Source organism: Dicentrarchus labrax, unplaced genomic scaffold (genome assembly GCF_905237075.1).
Source record: "Dicentrarchus labrax unplaced genomic scaffold, dlabrax2021, whole genome shotgun sequence".
Lineage (NCBI taxonomy): Eukaryota > Metazoa > Chordata > Actinopteri > Moronidae > Dicentrarchus > Dicentrarchus labrax.
Genome location: NW_026136710.1, coordinates 3,578,710 through 3,600,497, shown reverse-complemented (window position 1 = coordinate 3,600,497; position 21,788 = coordinate 3,578,710). Strand labels below are relative to the sequence as shown.

The window sequence follows — 21,788 nt, the reverse complement described above, 5'->3', positions numbered from 1 at the left end:
CGCTCACCCGTCGAGAAGAAGCTCGAGACGTCAGTTGAACATGGCGTTGAGCTGGAGAGCTGTCAGCAGTCCACAGGGGGAAACAACCGCGGCCACTGCGCGTCTCTGAGAGCCGGCGACGGATTAACTGGGACCGCCGAAGCACATTCATCTCCGTGACATCCTTTTTTTTTTATTAATTAATTTATTTTTTATTTCTCTTCCTACTTCTGGGATTTGAACGTACGCCGAGGAAGAGGAGGAGGAGGAGGAAGAAGAAGTCAGTCAGTGAGGTTACAGGAGATCAGGTTAGCCTTCAGCTTAAAGCCTTTACCTGGACCATTTGACCACACGATGTGTCAGCCTCTTTAGCTGCGACAACCGTTAACCTACGCTGTGGGAGTGCACTCAGAGCCATTAGCCAGTCGATAATAACACAGCATGATTCAGTGAACTGTTGCTCCTGTATTTGCTTGTCACTCAGGTCCAAGGGCGGCTCGGCTACTAGCTCCTGTCGGCTTCACAGTTTAAACTCACCTGAGCGTCATATGCCGAGTTTAATATATTGTTTTTATACTCGTTAAGCGTTAGCCCACAAAAAAAATAAAAATAAAAAAAGAGAGAGAGAGAGAGAGGGAGGAAACATGTCAGATAACCAGAGCTGGAACTCCTCCGGTTCCGAGGAGGACATAGAGCCCAGAGAGGAGTCTGCACATCTCGTTGGTATCGTCGACTTAAACGGAGTCCTCAGCAAGGTAAGTCACTGAATTTACCCCCCCTTAAAACCTAAACCTCGGTCAATGTCACTGCCAACTGCTCAGGGCATAACTGTCAGGGAGGCGCCTGTCTACATACCAGGGTGAAATGAGGCAATCTGGTAATGTTTACGACAAATCATGGCACGTCTACTTGATCCGAAATCCTTTACCGCCCTTCAACATTTCCACATTGCTGCTCAGCTTGTGTTAGACAGGTAATCATCCCCAACTGAAGCACGATGGAAAAAGCCCCTATTGAAACTGAATAGCCACATTATCTCATGGGTAAGGGTGCCGAGGGGTGCTGCAGCATCCTCTTAAAGTCATGCACAATCAAAACAATAATATTAAAATGATTTATTTAGGGTATGTACACTGGTATTTACAGGAAAGATGTTTTACCTTTATTTTTTTTAAATTGGTTTTAGCTCCTAAAAAGTTATATTTGTGTAAAATGTTGTTAAAAGCTATATAAATAGGCTATAAATGATCTTGGCTTTTCTAATTAATGCGAAAACCATGAATGGCATTTAGCATTTAGTATGAAGCTTTTCTCCCCAACTGACTTCCAGCATCCCTAAAATAGATTAATTTACCTTGGTAATGAGTGAATGTAAATGTGCATAGTTAATTATACGTTATATTATACGTAAGGCATTGTAATACATGTATATCAATTTCATACCTGTACTGTGCCGGTATCTAGGGATAACATTTGGCCATGGCAGTGCTGTTACCAGTGTAAATAATGAGGGCAGCTCTTATTTTTGCCTGGTGTACATTGTGCAGCGTCTCCCTGTTAAAACGGGCAATGGTCTTTGTGCTGATCTTGGGATTAATTGACTAGTGAGGGGCTAATTTCGCCCTGCTGCACATTCCTACGCCATGTCTGCTGTGATAACAATGTGGATACAGCAAATGGTGTTAGTGTTATGGGCAAATGTCCTGCGACACTGTAAATATTGCTTTGACAACAGTATGCAAGGTGCAGGGAAACATTTGCTGGGCTATGCTTGTTAACTGTCTGTGCACTGTGTCAATAATAACAACACGTTCTGTTTTTTTCTTTGGTAAACAGACAGTTAAAGGGTTAGTTTGGATTTCCTGAAGTGGGGTTGTATGAGATACTTATCCATACCTGCAGATGATGACGATCGACCCCCCCCCCCCCAGTTTGGAGACGCAGACAGGATTACCAGTACAGAAGCTAAGCAATGTACTGTTGTTGATGGTTGGCAGCAGTATTTATATGCTTTATCTGCATAAAAAAGGCCCACCTAACAACGGCAGCATCAGTTTAAGTATATGCTATATTTAAAATATTTTCACAGCTTTAACTTGCTGTCAGACAGCCACTTCCAGTGGGTGACTAAAATATTTTTTCTTTTACAGCAGTACATTGCTATCTGTCTGTATCTAAACTGGGGTGTGTCAACCGCCATCTACTCACTGTGGATAAGTAGGCTACCTCATATAACCACAAGAAAATCTAAACTAACCCTTTAAGTCTACTGCTAGACAAAGTCTGGGTAACCTATTTGACCCATATGCTTCTGTTCACTTGGGCAAGACTTTGTTTTGGACAAATCGACCACAGTTTAATTACTTAAGCTGCTGCCAAGCTAACGTGGTATTAATCTCACTGTACACTGCTCGTCTGTAAACAGATTGCATGCTGACCCGCTAACCAAGCATATTGTGAGATTAAGCAGATCTGCATCCAGAAAAGCTCACCTGTTCCATCATATTAAGCCCTATACACGTCATAGGTCTTGGGAGGATTAATGAGTCTACACTTTCCATAAAATCCCAGTTTTTTCCAGATGTTCAAGCTCAGATGCAGCCACATGTGTTTAATGCTTGTAATATGCAGTAAGTTACCAGAAACATGAAATCTACTCTATAATTGACCAATCAAGTCCAACCTTAATAAAGACTTACAAGGTGGACAGGATGAGCTGAACATTTTAGTAGTATTTGATGTAAAGTATTATATTCCCTTATATTGTATAAGTGTATTGTTCTTGTCCTTCAACATACAAAGATATTAATAAAAGTGTTTTTGTTTTTCAGTGGACAAATTACATCCATGGATGGCAGGATCGTTGGGTGGTCCTGAAAAACAACACACTGAGCTACTACAAGTCTCAGGATGAGACGGAGTACGGCTGTCGGGGTTCCCTCTGCCTTAGCAAAGCTGTTATCACTGTGAGTACTATCGAGATTCTTCACTACAAAGCAGCACTCATCCTTTCAGTCGACAGTGCTTCAGTATGCCGCAATCTTTTTGCTGTAAGCAGAACGTATTTGACCTAAGTTCTGTGTTCTTGAATGCAGCTTTACCTTTGTGCAATATTGGCCTTTTCAAAAATGCCTTACGAGAATGAATGGTGTTGTTTGTGTAAGAGGGATTTGCTAAGAGAGAGGAACCATCACTCTCGCTATTCAAGCAACTGAACAGTAAAACTTGCTGTGGCAAACATCCACTGCTATTCAAGCCCTGAGAGGACAGTCTGTGAATGTTTATTTAAATTGCAAATGTAGCCACAAACTACCCTTGCGTGTCGCTTTACCTACAGCTTCTGCTGGTTTTCTGTGCAGCTGTAGTTTGACCTTCAATGTGTGGGGTTTGATCATCTTGGTTACATGCCCATTACAACCACAACAAACTTTGTTTCTCATGAATGTAATAAAAGTCAATCACAGATGAGCTATATTTAAAAGGGATGCATTTTCCCTTCTATTGGTTGACTAGCTGTAATGCGTGCTAATCAGCGTAGTCTGACTCAATCATTTTCCTATTCAGAGTTGAAATAGCTTTGTAAACCTGTTTAATAATTAGGTCAGCAATTTGGAGAATAAGATTAAATCAATAAAACAAATCAACTAAAGGAATGACTGTTGCCATCAGCTGATGGACTCGCTGGTAAATCTGTCTTAATAGTCTGTGTAGTCTCAGACAGTTTTATCTGCCTAAATAATGCTTGAGGAGTTTTTGTTGCTAATGGTGACCAAACAGTAGATGAAGGCTGGTGGAAGAATGTGCAGTTTATCAACCTTTGGCCACACTTATCCCCACATAGCTTGCTTTGTTCAAATCTAAAGCAATAACAACGTGCTACAAAAAAAAGTAATTTGCTTCTCAAAGAGAATCTGTTGCTCATTGTATTTGGATTGGCTTGTTTGTGGAAATAACTCCACTTGTGCGATTGGCATTTCATCAAACAGTAAAATCCCACAGGAACTCCGAAGAACAAGCAGCAGGAGCAAGAATGCTATTTCAATGTCTCTTATCAGAGTGGCTCCAGTTATTATAGTTCTTTTCTTAACCTTGTAATATAAAATGCTCCTTCAAATGTACCAGAGCAAAGTATATGTTTTTCAGTTTCAGTTTTATTAATGTAAAGCCAGGAGTTTTGTTGTAATATACCGTTCAAATCAGGAGCACATATGGAGAAATCTACTCTACGTTCTACTCACCTCCCCCTATTCCTCCCTCAGCCTTTCACATAGTTTAGAGAAATTTGGCGTATGATATATTAGATGTGATTCAGATGTGAGGCATCCACCATATGTTTTTCTTTAATTTGTGGAGGAAAGACTGGACTCCAACCTGGATCCATGTGTAGGCCAAAAGCTGAACTTTTTGTTGACAACTCTAATCACAAGGAACTTTACCCCAGAGGTTCTTAAACTTATTCTTCAACTGCAGGTGATAACATTTTTTTTAAAGCAAGAACTCCTGATTATGTCCCAAGTTATGCTTGAGGGTGAAAGGCCTGTCAGGTGACTCTTCTAGTTTCAAAGCAACATGCTATTGTGGTAACACTTGACTTGAAACTTCATCATGAGACTAGTAATGATGTGTCACTGTATATGATAGACTAAGAAAGGCAGCTCCTAACAGCAGTAGCATACAGTATATTGAAGTAGAGACTCCCATGCTTATCAGACGTTTAAAATAATCCTGTCTCACTAATCTGTGAGAGCTGCCACACTCTGTTAAGCACAGAGAAAATACATCCAAATGTGTCAACAGTGTTTAATGGTGGATGTTCACACTGTTTCACCTTTCGTCATGTTTCAGTGGGAACCCAGGTCAGTCATTGACTGCAGCTCAGTCTGTGTGTCTCTTTCCAAACAGTAACAAGGGAAATGAATAAGTTACTGTTCCCAGGCAGTATAAAGCAGGGTTTGCTATTAGCTGTATTTGTTCAGCTTCATCCATTCCCAGCCTATGTAAATATTAACCTTCATGTGGCGCTCTACTGTAGTCATTTTTCATTCCAATGGAAATCTGCCTCAGAGGTCTGGGGCGTAAATAATAAAGAGTTATAGCTGGTGATGGTCCTGCACAGTAAATACCTTTTTTAGAACAGACATATTCTTTCTTTTTTGCCAGTATTTCTCTCTTTGATTTCTTATCATTTCCCCTCATCACTCTCACGTTATCCTTCAGATAGAGATGCATCATGATACAGCATTTTCTCAGACATAAGACTGTGACTACGACACAGGACACCATTAAGTTCTCACATTTGAGAAGCTGCAACCAGCAAATGTTTGGCATGTTTCCTTAAAGGACCAGTGTGTAGGATTTAGATCCTCCTAAATTTTCCACCCTGGATCTTTTAAAAAAAAAATGACGAAAGGAATTATTTGATTACCAATTAATTTAATTTAATTTTGTGTCAGTTCAGGAGGAAGTAAGTGGTGTATGTTGCACTGTGAGTCATTCAGAGATGTCATAATTCTCAAGTTGAGAAACCTCGGTAGACCTGCAATAAAAGGTGTGATTTCTTCATTGCAGAACAGCCGCAGCAAGTCCCCTGAAGCACTTCTCAAAAGAGTAAATCAACACTGTATAATAAGCCAAGATTGAACTGAAGCTCATTGCTGGTGGCCCACCCTTCTCTCCTGTGTTGTGTTTTTATGGTTGGGGCCAGAAATCAGTGGTGGGACACACAATATATTAGCTACAAGAACAGCTTACGAGATATAATTCAATCAAATTGACCTACACTTTGAAATACTGCCTTAAATTTCATTGCAGAGCTGATGGATTATTAGGGAACTTGATGACACCTACTGAACTGGATACCATTGAGTGTTACAACCTATATATATATATATATATATATATATATATATATATATATATATATATATATATATATATATATGCGAGTTAGGGTGTGCATAGAGAACTTCCTGAGTTTGTGTTTGTCTACAGTTATCACTTATTGAAGTTCCTTCTCTGTTATTTATTATTTTGAATAAATTAAATGGTAAATGGTAAATGGACCTGTACTTGTATAGCGCCTTTCTAGTCTTCCGACCACTCAAAGCGCTTTTACACTATGTGCCACATTCACCCTTTCACACACATTCACTCAGTGATGGCAAAGCCCATCAAACAGAAACTAACATTCATACACACTCACACACCGATGCACGGCATCGGGAGCAATTTGGGGTTCAGGGATGCTTCGACATGTGGAGCCGGGGATCGAACCCACGACCCACGACCTTCCGATTGGGGAACGACCCGCTCTGCCTCTGAGCCACAGCCGCCCCACATTAAGGTCGGGATTAGTCTCTATAACTAGTATTTTAGGAATTACTACAGGCTTCTTTGCGGCATTACTGTGTACTCACCCAGCATGCATTAGCTCCAGATTCAGAGCCTTCTCTTGAGGTCGGCTCTCGGCCACATAAGAATGATGTCCTTGTTCCTATTTCACATCCGACAAAGATATCTTGTCATGCTTTTCCAAGTTGTGGGTGCACATGATTGTGAGTGTGTCTGTTTGTGCAAATGTGCCTCCGCAACTGCCATTGCAACTGTACCTACAAAGGCTGCTAACCACCACTGTTGCCATTTTTAGATCCATGGTCAGTTAATAAGAGCACACTGGCCTACTTATAATTCCTTCCCTGCTGGAATTGGTGAGTAGTACAGACTGGATCTGTAGTAGTTTGGTGCTGGATTGTTTTGAGTTCTTTAAGGCAGTGGCTTTAATGCGATGATTTGGCTTTTTCTGCATCATATCAGGATCATAAAGAGATCAGGACAGAGAAAGAGGGATTATAGGTCAAGTGGCGGTTGAGCAGACCGTTGTGAATGACGTCAGACTTTGTGGAAATTGCACAGTGTCTTGAGCCAGGAAATGAGACTCTTCCTCATAGCATGTGACTTCCTCTATGTTGGGGGTCATCAGGAGGGTCAAGGACCACACTCTCAAGTCTGTAGGTGTGTGTGTATGTATTTCAGTGATGAATGTTGTTTTTACTGTCACCCTTGTTCATTCAGCCTTCCCTTTCCTTGTGTTTCATTCTGACCACTTGGTGAGTCAGTCTTTCCTGCTCTGGGGCCACAGAGATCCCGTTTTGGTATCCAGATTTCTACAGAAAGATGTTTCTGGCATCAGGCCTTTAGTAGTAATAATGAAGGAACAAGAAACTATATTTGTCTGAATATCTTCTGCAGAAAGCATAATTATTATGTCTAAATTTGTACAAAGTTACGTAACACAGTGAGGTCTGGTGAAGCTTTGTAGGGGTTTTCTGTGTTTGCATTGTTTTCCGTCCTTCTTATTACATTTTTTTTGAAGGCACTGAAAATCACAAGCTATTTTAAGGGGAGCTCTCATCCATCCAGTTCTGTGACTGCAAACACGTACGCCAGCTCAAAAGGGGGTTGGAAGGGAGAGCACAGAAGGGGAGTCTTTTTGAAGCACAGTAGGAAGTTTATATTTGAAGAGAATAGAGACGGAATAAAGCTGTTTTGTCGCATGATTTTGATTTTGGCATTAATATAACTTGTTACACAGTGGTACTGGAAAAAAAATTCAAAGTTCATAAAATGTTGTTTCTCGCCTTCCTGTCTCATTCACCCCCTAACGTGCTCCCTTGTAAAGACAGTTGAAAACTATCCAAAACAAACAAGACACGCAAATATGAGTCCCTAGAATCAAAGACTCCAGCACTGATGATCTGAATGAGGTACAGGGACTGTGAGTACAGTTCAGTCACTGATCACAAATAGTTGCTGGCAGAGGCTCCTCACCAGCAAACATGGGCAAGAATGACTAAATGAATTAACAAAAGGAAAACTGTTCCGTTGTGTGTCCGCTCTGGTATCTCAGTGGGCAAAGACTTACATTCGTGTCATTCCACGCTGGTTGATTGTGAAGTAGTTATTTTGTTGCACACACACACGGGGCTCCTTAAAAGTCTACTTTTTGTCCCAGATAGTTTTAAAAACTTAACCTAACACTGAAGGACACAGCTTTCAAGGCACGATAAAGACTTAGTGCCTCTTTGATTTGTTCCTTATTTGATTTTGTCCTTTTAACCTACAAAATATAATAGACATATTGATTTGTCCTGGGATCTAAAGTGCTTTGCTGCAATCATATCTAAAATATCCATCCATTACTTTCTTCGTACCTGCTTGTCCTGTGCATGCTAGGCAGCAGAAATTCTCCTACTCTTCACACTGACCTTGTTCTACGTTCCCCTGTGTTTCTCTAGTTGTTCATTCATCAACCTACACACACATGCACATGTAGACAGACACAAACTAAACTCTGTAAAGTGCAAGGCTGCTCAGATGAACCTTCCCGTGATGGATTATTGTTTACCGTAGCCTTGGATCCCTTCAACCTTCTCAGACCCAGTGCAGTCTTTCATTCCTCAACCCTGCTCACCAGTCGGTATACCCATGACCCCATAGTGCAGAGGTGATCAAGCGGAATCCATTTTCTTACTTTCCTAGCAACCAAATGACACTAAAATCTCATCTAATACCAACCAAACACTTGGCTGGCATGGTTTTAGTGTAGTACAGTTATAGGAGTGTGGGGAGGTGTATTGAGTTTTATTCTCAAAGGTTCTTTTACTTTGCTTTCTGCTCATATAAATATTATATATTTTAACCAATTTTTGTCTTTGTTTATGTTTGTTTCCATTTTTAATTCAGATGGCGTTTGCAGATGAGCTGGTAGTTGTAGTCCTGTCAGTAGGTTGTTGAGGTTGTATTTGAAACTAATTGGTGTAGTCCTGGGTTTAAGAAAGGGAGGAGGCTGTTGGTCTTGTTCTCTGATCTTTTGTCTTTTAACAAAGTGATGGTGAAGTATTACACTTGTTTACTTCCTTGCTTACTCTTCCTCTTTTGGTCTATCTCTGCCACTGGTGCTGATCTTGTGCTAATCTTGTGCTTGTGTTGCTGGTTACTTGTAAATGAGCATCGGATCTGGAAAGCTTCCAGCATTCAGCCTCATGTTGTGCATTATTGACACTGAGCATCTGGTCTTGGCCTCACAGCCGTCCAGGTGTCAGGCAACACAGCCAAGTCCCACTCCTCCAGTGAAACCTCTTTTAAAGACACCATAGTGGGTTATTTATTACTCTGCAGACTCACTGAAGTAATACAATCTTCAGTAATGGTTTGGGCTCAGGCTGTCTCTGGGCGCTTCCATTCACTGGGTGATATTAGATTGTGAGTTTGCAATTGTTAATGATCATGTGTGCCGGTTTTATCATAGCTTGTCTCAATGAATGTAACATTTCTAACTAGTGTTAATTCTGTATAGATAAAATAGAGTTGGTAGACATGTCTAATCAATAAAGTATAATTATACTACTTTGAATCACAATACCATATTGATTCACTAAGCACTTATAAATTCATTGCATTCATGCATTCATTAAACAAACACTTAGGTTTATTTCAGTCAGTAATTCTAAAAAGTGCTGATGGGTGAAATGAGTGGCTGTAGTGGTTCTTGCAAGATTGCAGTCCCTTGGCCCCTCCATAGTAGATGATTGTACTTATTGTGCATTACAAATATATTAAGACGAGGATCCTAGATGTCTTTACTGTATTGTGGCCAACATAGGAGGCCTCGTCTTTAATGTGGATATTTTTTGCTCACAGTTTAACTGCAGTCTCTGGCATTAGTCCTTCTCAGAGTGTGTCTTCAAGTACACTTTGAACAAGCCAGACTCATATATGAAGCTGCTCTTTCACTGTGATTAGACCATGACAGTTATTTTGCATTAGGACTCACCATAGAGCTGTCTTTTCAGGAGGCTGGATGCATTTGGTAAATACCAATGCTATCCCCACATCTGCCCTCTCCCAGCACATACACTAACACACAGTCCCTGGTTGCTGGCCATGCCAGCACAGCAGTTTTACAGCGCTGATAGTACACTGGAGGGCTATTAGGAATATGCTCCATGCTGCAAGCTGCCTTTAAAAAGCCAGTTATCTGCCACTTCTCCTATAATGGGACTGTGTCTAAAATGGAGACTGTGGTGGCTCTGGTGCACTCTTCTTTGTCTCCTATCACTATGAGATATATAGATAAGCCTACAGTGAATGTATTGAACTCATATCTCTGTGACTGTGGTGGATTGCCATGTTTCCAATTGTTAGTCATTTTTGGAGCAGATTGTCATCCAAGCCTTTTAAGTCACAGGAGGGAGATTAGCAGTTTGCTATTTCAGTGCCATTTTAATAGCTATTTACATGGATGGCCACCTCACTCATGCCTCCCTCTGCTCTTCCTGAGCAGGAAACACATTTGCGTTTCCTCTATGAAAAGAACATTAAAGCAAGTTTAGAAATGTGTGGCATCACAGATGTCAAGCCAGCTGGGTTCCCATAACTGGCCCCATTTCATTGAATCATCCAGTATCTGATCCTCTCTCTGCTTCCATCTGATGTCGAGACAGGGTTTTATAATAATGTCTGATACATATTTAAAGGATCAATGCACAATGACTAACCTAATGTTTTCTCTATTTTCTCTCTGTGTTTATTTTTTAGCCCCATGAGTTTGATGAATGCCGGCTGGACATAAGTGTAAACGACAGTGTGTGGTACCTAAGAGCACAAGACCCAGAGCACAGACATCAGTGGATTGATGCCATTGAGCTGCATAGGGTAAGTCATGCACAGACAATAAACTGCTGGTATCAAAAGAAACCAAATTACATTTACAACAAATAAGTATCATCTAATACAAGTCTGGATTTGTGAATGTGTGTGTGTTTATTGTATGCATGTGTGTGTGTTTCTATCAGAGTATCAGAGAGGGTCGGAGAGAGAAGGGAGGAGTCCAGGGAACAATAATCATCCCTCCACCACTGGTGCGTTTGTTAGAAAGTCTGTAGGACTAGGAATTGTTTGAGTGCTTCAATTGTCTTTAGCACAGTATACTGCAATAGCAAGTGTGTGTGTGTTAACCTGTGCACCTATGTGTATTTAGTCCATAAAGCATGTACGTTGTGTGGATAGTTTTATCCTAGATGTTTTATTATTGGGACATGGCGCTTTTGACGCACGCCTAGCTGAAAGTTATCTTAACCTTGGACTAACAGGTTAGGATAACCCCTTCATTCACGGACATTTTACTCACAAGTAACTCTGAGAAAGCTGTGTGAAACACTGCCAGCAGATAACTCTGTTTTAATGATTGAAGTTGAGGTTATCCTGTCCTGGGGGAGAGTCAGTTAGCCCTGGACTATAGTCAGCACTTTTTTGCTTTGCTGTTTGCCTTAAATATCAGTATAATCTGAATTTAAACAGGGCTCAAATACAGCCCTGAAGTTCAGCCTTTAAAGTGTTGCATGCAAAGCCTTGTAGTGCAGGGACAGCAAAAGTAAAATCCATTGTATTCAATGTGAAGGACAAAGGAAGCAGGTTGCATTCCCTACTGTTGACTCCTGAGTAGAAGACAATGAAGGAAAGGAAGACCTACAAAATGTTTGTGGTTTTTTATATATATATATATATATATATATATATACACACACACACACACACACACAGTAACCAACCATCAATATGTAAATTATGTTCTGCATTGTTGATGAAAGAAAGAAGAAAGAATCAAATGTGACCTCTGGTAATTGACTGTTTATGCATTCTTCCTAGCCATAGAAGAAAGAGAAAAATCATCTCTCAGTGCACAACGTCAACAAAAAGTTTTTTTATACTCATTTGTAAGTTTGAAAGTCCTAATCTAAAACAGACACAATCCAGAGTGGAAGTCATAGTTGTGAGTCAGTCTGGAATGAGATGAGGAGAAGGCAGTTACCACACCTTCAGTCTGTCTGCCAAACACATGCATGCAACACTCGTGGTCCCTCCTTTGGAAAACCCCCCCTCCTCCCTCACTCATCCCAGGGAGCCACCATGACTCATACAGAGCAGGAGGAACTGAGTACTGTGCATATACATGCACTCACAGCAGGCCACCACCCTACCCACAATGAGTCACCACTGAAAACCCTTCTTCCTAGAAGGCCCTGCTTCCTTTTCTAAGCCCCATTACTCACAGCACTCAGCACCCAGCGTCTCCAGGGAGACACAACACACTACAGCTAACACTTCAGTGCTCTTCTAGTTTGAGACAGCGAAACATCTTAATATGAAAACAACCCTTGTTTCTAGGATACTATCTGTAGTAACGGAAACTATGCTTGTCATATATAGAAATGGGAATTAATACGATTTTATTGATACCAATGCCATTATCCATTCTGCTTATCAGCCCGATTCTTTATTGATTTTCTAACTGGTTACTGATCAATTTTCTGTGGGGAAAAAGGGTAGGCCTAGACAGGTTCATGGTTTTATTACCTCTAAGTCCAAACACAGTCTAGAAATGTCACATAGTAGTTTGAGTTTCCTTGTGAAAGGACGCCACGTTTGGGTTTGAGTTTGACATCATTGTTTTATAGTGTTCATCTGTCAGAAAAACAATACACACATACAAGGAATTGATAAGTTTGGAGGCACACAATTCCGATAGTTTGGACAATTTGGAACTGGAACTGGGTCTCGATTCCCATCCCTAGTAGTATATTGTAAATGTGCAGTGACAACTATATGGCATAAATCCTGGGAATGGAAGGTCATCTTTTATGGCAGGTTCTTGCTTTTTATCACTAAGAAACAGCTTTCTGACCTCAGTCTGTTTCTGCTCAGGGCAGCTTTTTTTTTTATTAGCACTAGGCTTTATGTCTCCTATTGTAAGTGAGTGTGTGTGTGTGTGTGTTCGCGGGGGCTTTAAGCACCCACCACATCAACGCAAACAAACACTCATGCAGTTACTCAGTATTTGCCATGTTGCATGCATCTTAAGAACATGTGCCTGTGCGTCTGTATTACTGTACAGTTGAGATTGTTGACAGGAGACCCAGCAGCTGATAAATGTTGCTTGTAGTCCTGTTTTATTTTGTATTTTCTGATTTGATCAAGTAGTACAGCTCCACCAAAACCTCTACTTGCATGGATTTTTTTGTTTGTTTGTCATCACACAGATTAAGCAGGCCTCATCCAGACAGTTAGATAGGGCTGTCTGTGCTGATGAAGTCAGTGGGGTAGCAGTGTGTTGGCTAAAGGCCAAGCAGCACTGACTGAAATCCATGCAACACAGGCAGAGTTACTTCTGGTCGTTGACCGACAGTTACCCCACAGACTTACAAATGCCAGTCACGTGCGTGTACATTTCATGCCCTCTGGTGGTTGAAATTGTAAGTGTCTCTTAAAGGGAAATGCATCTCTGCGTCTCCTCTTTGCTGTTGAACCTTTCCTCTCTGCTGTCACCTACCATCTATTTTGAGTGCTCGGCTCTTATGTAAGAGGAAAGGGGAACCAGTCAGGTTTACAGGAAGTCAGTTGACATTGCAGTCATGTTGCCATGGTCACTGAATCATGTCATGTTGTGCCAGAATGTCGAGGTCACTCCGTTCTGTCCAAATGCTTCATTACAACATTACAAGAATATGATTTCAACTTTGTGTGCACATTTGGATGTAAAAATAATTTTAAGATATGGTGATTCATGGTAAGGGAGGAAATAACAGAATTTTGGATTAAACAGTGATGTAATGTTTAAAACACCAGAATAAATGGGACAGCTAGAACAGAGATTACTTGGATTAGTTTAAGTGAAGCATTAGTTGCATTAGAGCCTTTGCTTTGTGTCACTGCTGAGTTTTGGCTGTTGTTTTGAGCCAGAGGTCAGGCTGCTTTGTGACAACATCGCTAACTAGCTCCTCTGTTTTTCTCCACACCTGTGGTTTCTTAATAGGCTGATTCTGGATATGGCTCAGAGTCCAGCCTGCGGAGACATGGCTCCATGCTGTCTCTCACATCAGCCACCAGCGGCTACTCCGCCACCTCCACATCCTCCTTCAAGGTGAGTTTTCAGGGAAATGTTTACTGTGGCTGAGGAAGTCATTGGCTTCAGTATGGTATCTGCACACATGGGGGATTGGTGGTTGTTGGTACAAACAAAACCTGTTAAACTTGTAAGGACACACATGCTGCAAGAGTTGCATCGGGGTCTAAGGAAATATAAACAAAAGCCTAACCACTCTGTTGCTTTGTTGTTTCTTTAGAAGGGTCACAGCCTGAGAGAGAAGCTGGCAGAGATGGAGACCTTCAGAGATATCTTGTGCAGGCAGGTGGACACGCTTCAGAAATACTTTGATGGCTGTGCAGACGCCGTGTCCAAGGATGAGCTGCAGAGAGACAGAAGTAAGACCCACCGCCACCTACACTCCTTTTAACCATTATTATTTGTTTACTCTGTAGGGATCAGATGTTTGTGTTTTTACTGGGTGGATTTTTGACAAGAAGTGAATGAAGTAATGTCAAAATGTCGGGTTTATTCCAGTCGCTTTAAAATTAATGATAAATGATAATTGCTTCAGCCAATATTTACTGGTTCCAACTTCTCACACCTGAAGATTTGATGCTTTCCTTGTCATACACGATACTAATAGTAGTACTCTGGGTTGGATAAATCAATTTGAAGATGGTACATATAAGAAAACACATTTTTCACTACTTTTTAGGCATTTTCTAAACAAAATAATGAATCGATAAATTAAGAAAATAACCAATGGATTAATAGCTGTGTTGCATTAGGTGTAGCGATGTGTGGATATGGTATAATGTGACACAAAGGTAAAGGGTGCTCCAATCAGGGTGTTTTGAGGTTGATCACTGATCGCCCATTGATAGAGGCCGTCGATCAAACTATTTAAAGCCAATATTGGCCAATAACGATTGGTGGCTGATCAGTGAGAGCACCCTTACACAAAAGTATTAAATTAAGTATAATTGGTGAATTCTGGGAAACTGTTACAAAAATGGCTTACTAGTTTCTTCCAAGACACTGGTATGTCTAAGAGAACCTTTAGCTTACATATTCCACATGTAGACTATGAACTATTTGGAGTTTAGAAGAAACATGTACTCAGTCTTGTATGGAATGTGCTTGTGTGTGTGTTGTGACTCAGAAAGCAGTTATTCTATAAACCCCCTCACCCTTACCCCATCTTGGCTGGCTGAACATTTGCTCATGGCAGTTTGCACAGGGCGCCTGTGGATGACCACAGTGAATGAAGCCCTGCTTTTGTTCTCCTCACCTCCCTCTCTCTGCTCCTCGCTCTCTCTTTTTCTCTCTCTCCCTCTGTCCATTCTAAAGATGAAACCAGACCATTGTCATGTTGTCCAGCACAGCAGCATTCTGTCAGTCTGACGGCGGGCTGTGCTGTAGCTTAAGTTGTGAATGGGCCACAAGGCGCGACCCTGCCCTGGACGACTTGCAGTAGGGTCCTGCAGGAAAAGGCTGGTGTAGCAGATACCTGTTAGGTGTTTTTGTGTTTGTCTTCCCTCCTCTGAAACTTTCTTTTCTTTTTTTTTTAGTTGTGGAGGATGATGAAGATGACTTCCCCAACACACGGACAGATGGAGAGTTTCTGCACAACAACAATGGCAGCAAAGAAAAATGTGAGTAATGCAGAATTCTAACTTAAAGCTCCTGTAACTGCTTCAGTAAAAGGGCAACGATCAAGCATAATGTTTTATTTGTCACTTAAAAAGCTCATCTAAACTGCTTCACCGGAACTGGGTAGATGTGGTTTGATCAGATTAAATTTATACTGGTTTGGCAACATAAGAACTGGCATCAAATTCTGATTTAAGTATTGCTATATCTTGATATGAAAATATGTTTTCAGCACCTTTTTAAAGCTGTTGTATTCCTCGTGGTTAACTTTGTAAAGAGTCATTTTAGCTGGGATGCCCACTGACATGAAAACAATAGAGGACATTAACTTAGGAATTCACCCAACACCTAAGTCACGTGCCATTGGTCTGTTTGTTACAAGTAGCATTTGTTTTAGTCCTTATGCTCGTCTTGTGTGCAGTGTTCCAGTCCTTGAGTCCCAAGGGAATCAATGGCATAGACTTTAAGGGTGAGGCCATCACATTCAAGGCCACCACAGCTGGGATCTTGGCCACTCTGTCCCACTGTATCGATCTCATGGTGAAGAGAGAAGACAGCTGGCAAAAGAGAGTGGATAAGGTGTGTAACGTTTGGATCTGATTATCTATGTTTCATCTACTTGTCAGAAAGAAAGCCTGTATTGCATACATTTTATCTGTCAGACAGTAGTGAGTGTTTTTCTGTGAAAAAAAAAACAAAACAAGAGATGCAGGAGAGAAAGTTATTCAGCATATACATCTTTCCAGCTTTCTCCCCACAAATGTGGCGGTTTAATGATTCTGGATTTTTGTGTGTGTAGGAGATGGAGAAGAGGCGAAGAATAGAGGAAGGCTATAAATCAGCCCTCAATGAGTTGAAGAAAAAGTCTCACTTTGGAGGTCCAGATTATGAGGTGAAGTGTTTATACAGTTCCTCCATAACACAACACTAACTCTACTAGGATTTGTTAGAACTTTTGAAGTAACGTTCGCGCTCCACTTTTTTCACAGGAGGGTCCAAACAGCCTCATCAACGAGGATGAATTTTTCGACGCAGTTGAAGCTGCTCTTGACAGACAGGACAAAATAGAAGAGCAGGTAAGCAAAAGATCAGATGTTAAATAAAAGCAACAAGACACACTGAAGGTAAAATATTAACACATTTAAAATAAAAAGGCTGAAGATGATTTAAATTGTGTGTTTGTTTGTGTCTAGTGTCACACTGAGAAGACGAGGATACAGAGGTCCAGCCCAGTCCCCCCTGGAGACGTCTATTCCAGCGCTGGCTCACACAGATTCTCTGGCAAGGTTGTCCACCCATTTACTCTCTGAAACCTGTACACACCTGCAAGCTACTTTCATCATTCCACCTCCATTTCTTCCCGTTCCCTACTTTTTCTCATTTTCATAATTTTTCCATCTCATTTCCTTTTTGGTAACTTTCTTTCCTCCTCTCCCTTCCACCATCCCCTCGGTTCTCATTGTCACTGTAGCCTCATAGTCAGTCCTCCCCTGCTCTGATAGTCATGGCCCCTCCTCACGATGTCCACAGATTCAGCGCAGAGGTAACTCACTGCTAAGCCCCCCCTCCCATGTTTCACCTGTCTAGACTAAACACCATGTTTGCATGACTGTTGGATCCCCATTAACTGCAGCTGAAGCATGAATTCTTACATACGTGTGTGTGTGTGAGAATAACTTTGTTCATGATTAAAGATAATGTGCCACCATGTCTGCTGTGTAACACTAAAGTTCAAATATAAGCATTTGATTTTGTTAAGTTTTAGTTGCATTTCTGTCATTTGATTTTTGTTTTAGACACAAAAACTGGATTCATTGATGTATTTTTATTCATTCTGAGGTTAGCTGAAAAGCTGCTGTTTACCCGTTTTATACTAGACTATGTTTCAACCACACAGTGCCTATGTCACTTCAGTTCTGCAGTAATAGGACACACTTCAGCGGTTATTCCCAAATTGTGTCTGTCTTTGATAATGTTAAGTTAAAGTAAGCTTTCCTTTTTTAAATGTCTTTGCCTGTGTGTTTTTCGTGGTTCGTGGCACTAAAAACTGCAATGCCTTCAGTTGTTTTTTTTCCAATGGTTACTTTTTAGCTTTAGACTTGTCATGAAAAAGTTGTCAGCAATAGTTTTTTTTCCATTATTAACATTGTTTTCCTCAGAGGAAATTACACACAGAAGCTGATCAACTTTCTATACATTCTATACTGTTGAAGTTGTTGCCGCTGTACACATTGACTCCATTATGCCATGCTGATATCTGAGGACCTTCTCAAGTTTTCATCACGTAATCAATATGGCATCCTCTGTCTGTCCTTGGCCTTGTGTTCTAGGTGGAGGAGATGGTGCAGAATCACATGACCTACTCCCTGCAGGATGTTGGTGGAGATGCCAACTGGCAGCTGGTTGTAGAAGAGGGAGAAATGAAGGTACGAGGAGGATTTTTTTTAAATGGCATTCAGATTTCTACAACTGTAAATCACAGTAGAGGATATTTATATGTATGCATGCATTTACCTTGCATTTATTTGAACTGTTGGACCAGTGTTTTCTTAAACCCTAAAGCCTACTGCGTGGGAAAATGTAATTATAAAATGATTTAACTTCTATTTGCCGTGTGTGTGCAGGTGTACAGGAGAGAGGTGGAAGAAAATGGGATCGTTTTGGACCCGCTGAAGGCCACCCACTCAGTAAAGGGGGTGACCGGTCACGAGGTCTGCCACTACTTCTGGGACACTGCCTACCGCAACGACTGGGAGAGTAGGTCTTTTAACTCTAAATCAGTGCTAGTTTGAAACTAATTCTTCTGATTTAAGACAACGTCGTTATAACACTCCCATGTTCTCTGCCTCTTTTAGCCACCATTGAAAACTTCAATGTTGTGGAGACATTGTCAGACAACGCAGCAATTGTGTATCAAACGCACAAGGTAAGAGCTACACAAACAAATTCAAGTCACCACACTTGACTTGTTTGAATCACATTTTATGTATCATTATTTGAATTTTACATAATAAAATATAATCTGTATTGCAGAGAGTGTGGCCTGCATCTCAGAGGGACGTGCTGTACCTGTCTGCCATGAGAAAGATCTTGGCCAACAATGAGAATGACCCAGACACCTGGCTGGTCTGTAACTTCTCTGTGGATCACGACGATGCACAGGTGAGCCAGCGAGTTCATTCAGAGCCATTCTAGGTTTCAGACATCAATATTTATTGAGATTCTGAGCGATAATCACTGCTGCTGTCGTCCTACAGCCATCCAGCAGGTGCGTCCGTGCCAAAATCAACATCGGCATGATCTGCCAGACCCTGGTCAGCCCACCAGAGGGAGATAAAGAGATCAGCAGAGACAACATCCTGTGTAAAATCACCTACGTCGCCAATGGTGGGTGTCCGTCTATTCTTTTGGCTTCATTTAACATTAATCATCAGGTGTAAACTGATATTATGTCATAGGAAGAAAAGAATGCACACAGGAACTCTTCTGGTGCTGCCTATAAGCACTGGTGAGAGTTAATTCCAGGCATTCAAAGAAATGGTTAAAAATGAAAATAATACGGGCTAGTACTTCATATAAAGACACCAACGCACATCCACACACTTTCCTTCCTCTGGGTGTCTTGTTTGTTTTGGGTTTTACTTATTGGTTTGGGTTCATTGTCTGTCACAACATCCTGAGGAAAGCATATGTGAAGATATGCACTGGTGTATTCTGAGCTGTACCAGCCCATATTTATCAGTCGTCAACCTTCATCTATTTTAAGGCCTTAGAGTTTTTACAGCAACATCCTAACCATGGATGGGGTCATATTTTTCCCTTTTTTTAAATAAGAAGTCAAACCTTCCTGCTCAGTAAAGTTGGTATGCTGTGTCTGTGTGCAGTGAATCCCGGAGGCTGGGCTCCTGCCTCCGTGCTCAGGGCCGTGGCTAAGAGAGAATACCCCAAGTTCCTCAAGCGCTTCACCTCCTACGTCCAGGAAAAAACTGCTGGCAAACCCATCTTATTCTAAGGCTCACAGGTAAGACAGGAGGGAACTAATCCGGTTTTATGTTTCCATCTGTCACATCGCAATCTTTATTCAATGCAAAAGCGACCAAATGATAATATGAATCTTCTCCGTGTTCCCAGTGTCGAGACACGAGGACAGAACTGCACGAGAGGCTTTGAGGATCTTCCCACTGACTGTTGCTCTGCTGCTGTGAACGGACAAGCTCCTCAAAGTGATTTCTTCCCTCCCAGTTCTTAGCTACAAGTTAGTTCCAGTAGAAGAGGAAAGGTCATAATGGTGCCCTCTGGTGGCTGCATTCAAACATCTGGGAGACAACCTTCGACCTCTGAGAGACATTCATATGAAAGAATATGATCATAATTTATCATAAGCATTTCAAAAGAAACGTATTTCCCTACATTGTTATTTAATTGATCAAATACTAAATTGCTGTTATTTACAAGGAGATTATTATATTATAATTATATATATATTAGAGTGTCAGTGTTCTTGTTTGTCTCCTGAGATCAATGCACCAAGCAGGGGGCCCAGTTTACCTTCCCCTCCCACATGAAAGTTCTAGCAGCAGCTCATAACGCCACAGTTGATGCCATCTTTCATGCTCATGTAGAGGACTGACTTGTAAGAGTAGCCAACATGTCAGGTCGCGTCTCTTTTCTTACAGATATATTAATATATAAATGTATGTATGTTCTATAAGAGGTTTGTAAAGAAAGAAACAGATCTTTGCTAATAGACTGAACTATTTTATTCTTGCCATTTATAGTTCCTATATTGTGTTGATTTTTCATAATTAGTCATTTCCCAGCTTTCTTTTAAAGCTGCTAACCTTTGCTAGTAAAACCTTATTGATTGATTTGAGATGAATATCGTCTCATTTGTAATAAGTCCAGAGGCAGAGGGCTGTCATCAGCTCATGACCCCTATGACATAAGACTTGACCTTTTTGACACCGTCCCTCTCATGAAGACACCTCGTTGGTGCTGACGGAGCGACACGTTGATGGGAGATTTGTCATATATTTAATGTACAAAAGTCTGTGTACATTATTTGCTTGGCTTTACGTTTGCGTCATTGTACAACGTCGTAGTGTCATAGCACATATTTTGAATGTTGTAAATAGTGTCACTAACATTTCTCTGAAGGTCTGAAAATCATTTTTGTGACTGAGTCTAGCCCAAATGCCTTAGTGTTACAGGAAAATATAGTTACAGATGCAATAAAGGGTTCTGGTAATGCACCTATGAAATCAATAGTGAAGTGCCTCGTGGCTAAAATTCCCCTCTCCATTTAAAATCTGTCCTACAATATATTTACAGAATGAACAAACCAGGTCACACTTGCTTTGTGTTTTCCCACAGAGGGCTAGCAGCATCAGTTTTACTTACGTTTTTGTATTCTTAGGACTCAACCTTTTCTGTCAGTGTGCCTGGTGGTTGTTACACGTGATATGTACTGGCACTTAAAAGTACTGAACCCATTCTGTTACTATAGTCAAGTTAAGGTCTCTGTAACATGAATTTTCCATCTAAAAATGTTGCTGATGCGAGTGCAGGGCTGCAGAGTCCAGAGTCCAGTAAGGATCTACTGTTTAAGTACAGGAGTGGATTTTTATAGGAACAGTGTACTTTTACAATTCCTTATTAGATGTTTTATTTGCTCATCCTTATACATTTCCTGAAACAGTAACTCTGGACTTTGTAGTTTTACAGTGGACACAAGGGGATGGTTTTGAAGCATACACAATTTGGTTTAAGTTTTCCTTTTCCAGACTATACTTTTTTTTTAAAGTACCAGTACTGCTACCTAAATGCATTTTTAGTAGTATTTCCTGTAGACAGCACAAAATGTTTATGGGTCATATCAATGATGAGAGATGTGTAGCTATTTGATCAGCCTCCACTCTTTGGTTTTAGAGCTTTTAGCAGAATGAGGTGGGTGAGAGTGAAGCCAGATGATACTCAGCCTCTCAGCTAAGTGGAAAAAAAGCTAGGCTGAAGCTCTTCCACCTGACGCAGACATTTCTAGTTATTAGCAAGTTGTTAAAACTGAATGTAATTAGAAACGCATTTTTGTAAATAATTTGTTCATACTAATGCTGTGGGATCAACTTACAAATGTACTGTGACAGCATCGCATTTCTGCCCTGTTTTAAAAGTGAAATAAATAAGTTTATCCTCCAGTTTACGTTCTGAGTATTTGTTCATGCTACAGAAAGAC

The 21,788-nt window shown here is 40.8% G+C and overlaps 1 protein-coding gene across 4 annotated transcripts; it reads left to right on the top strand.

Moving 5' to 3' along the window:
* On the top strand, positions 1–21,750 carry LOC127370159 (ceramide transfer protein). Of its 4 annotated transcripts, XM_051411935.1 has the most exons (19): positions 1–734; positions 2,811–2,945; positions 10,576–10,692; positions 10,833–10,898; positions 13,850–13,957; positions 14,160–14,298; positions 15,475–15,558; positions 15,978–16,135; positions 16,356–16,448; positions 16,546–16,632; positions 16,750–16,842; positions 17,028–17,099; positions 17,887–17,982; positions 18,181–18,313; positions 18,412–18,482; positions 18,590–18,718; positions 18,814–18,943; positions 19,441–19,577; positions 19,688–21,750. In XM_051411935.1, exons 1-18 carry the CDS (start codon positions 624–626, stop codon positions 19,566–19,568), a joined length of 1,950 nt encoding a protein of 649 aa, XP_051267895.1. In that variant the 5' UTR covers positions 1–623; the 3' UTR covers positions 19,569–19,577; positions 19,688–21,750. The 4 variants fall into 4 exon arrangements, with proteins under 4 accessions (XP_051267895.1, XP_051267897.1, XP_051267898.1 ...); XM_051411937.1 differs by lacking the exon at positions 10,833–10,898; XM_051411938.1 differs by lacking the exon at positions 17,028–17,099 and having other exon boundaries at positions 3–734.
* The last annotated feature ends 38 nt before the right edge of the window (positions 21,751–21,788 follow it).

What these genes read in the sequence shown, in the direction of transcription:
- LOC127370159 (XM_051411935.1), top strand. Translation starts at nt 624, where the DNA reads ATGTCAGATAACCAGAGCTGGAACTCCTCCGGTTCCGAGGAGGACATA. An exon ending in TGAGCTGCAGAGAGACAGAA is followed by an intron (nt 14,299 to 15,474) that starts GTAAGACCCACC and finishes TTTTTTTTTTAG; the next exon opens with TTGTGGAGGATGATGAAGAT. An exon ending in GGCAAAAGAGAGTGGATAAG is followed by an intron (nt 16,136 to 16,355) that starts GTGTGTAACGTT and finishes TTGTGTGTGTAG; the next exon opens with GAGATGGAGAAGAGGCGAAG.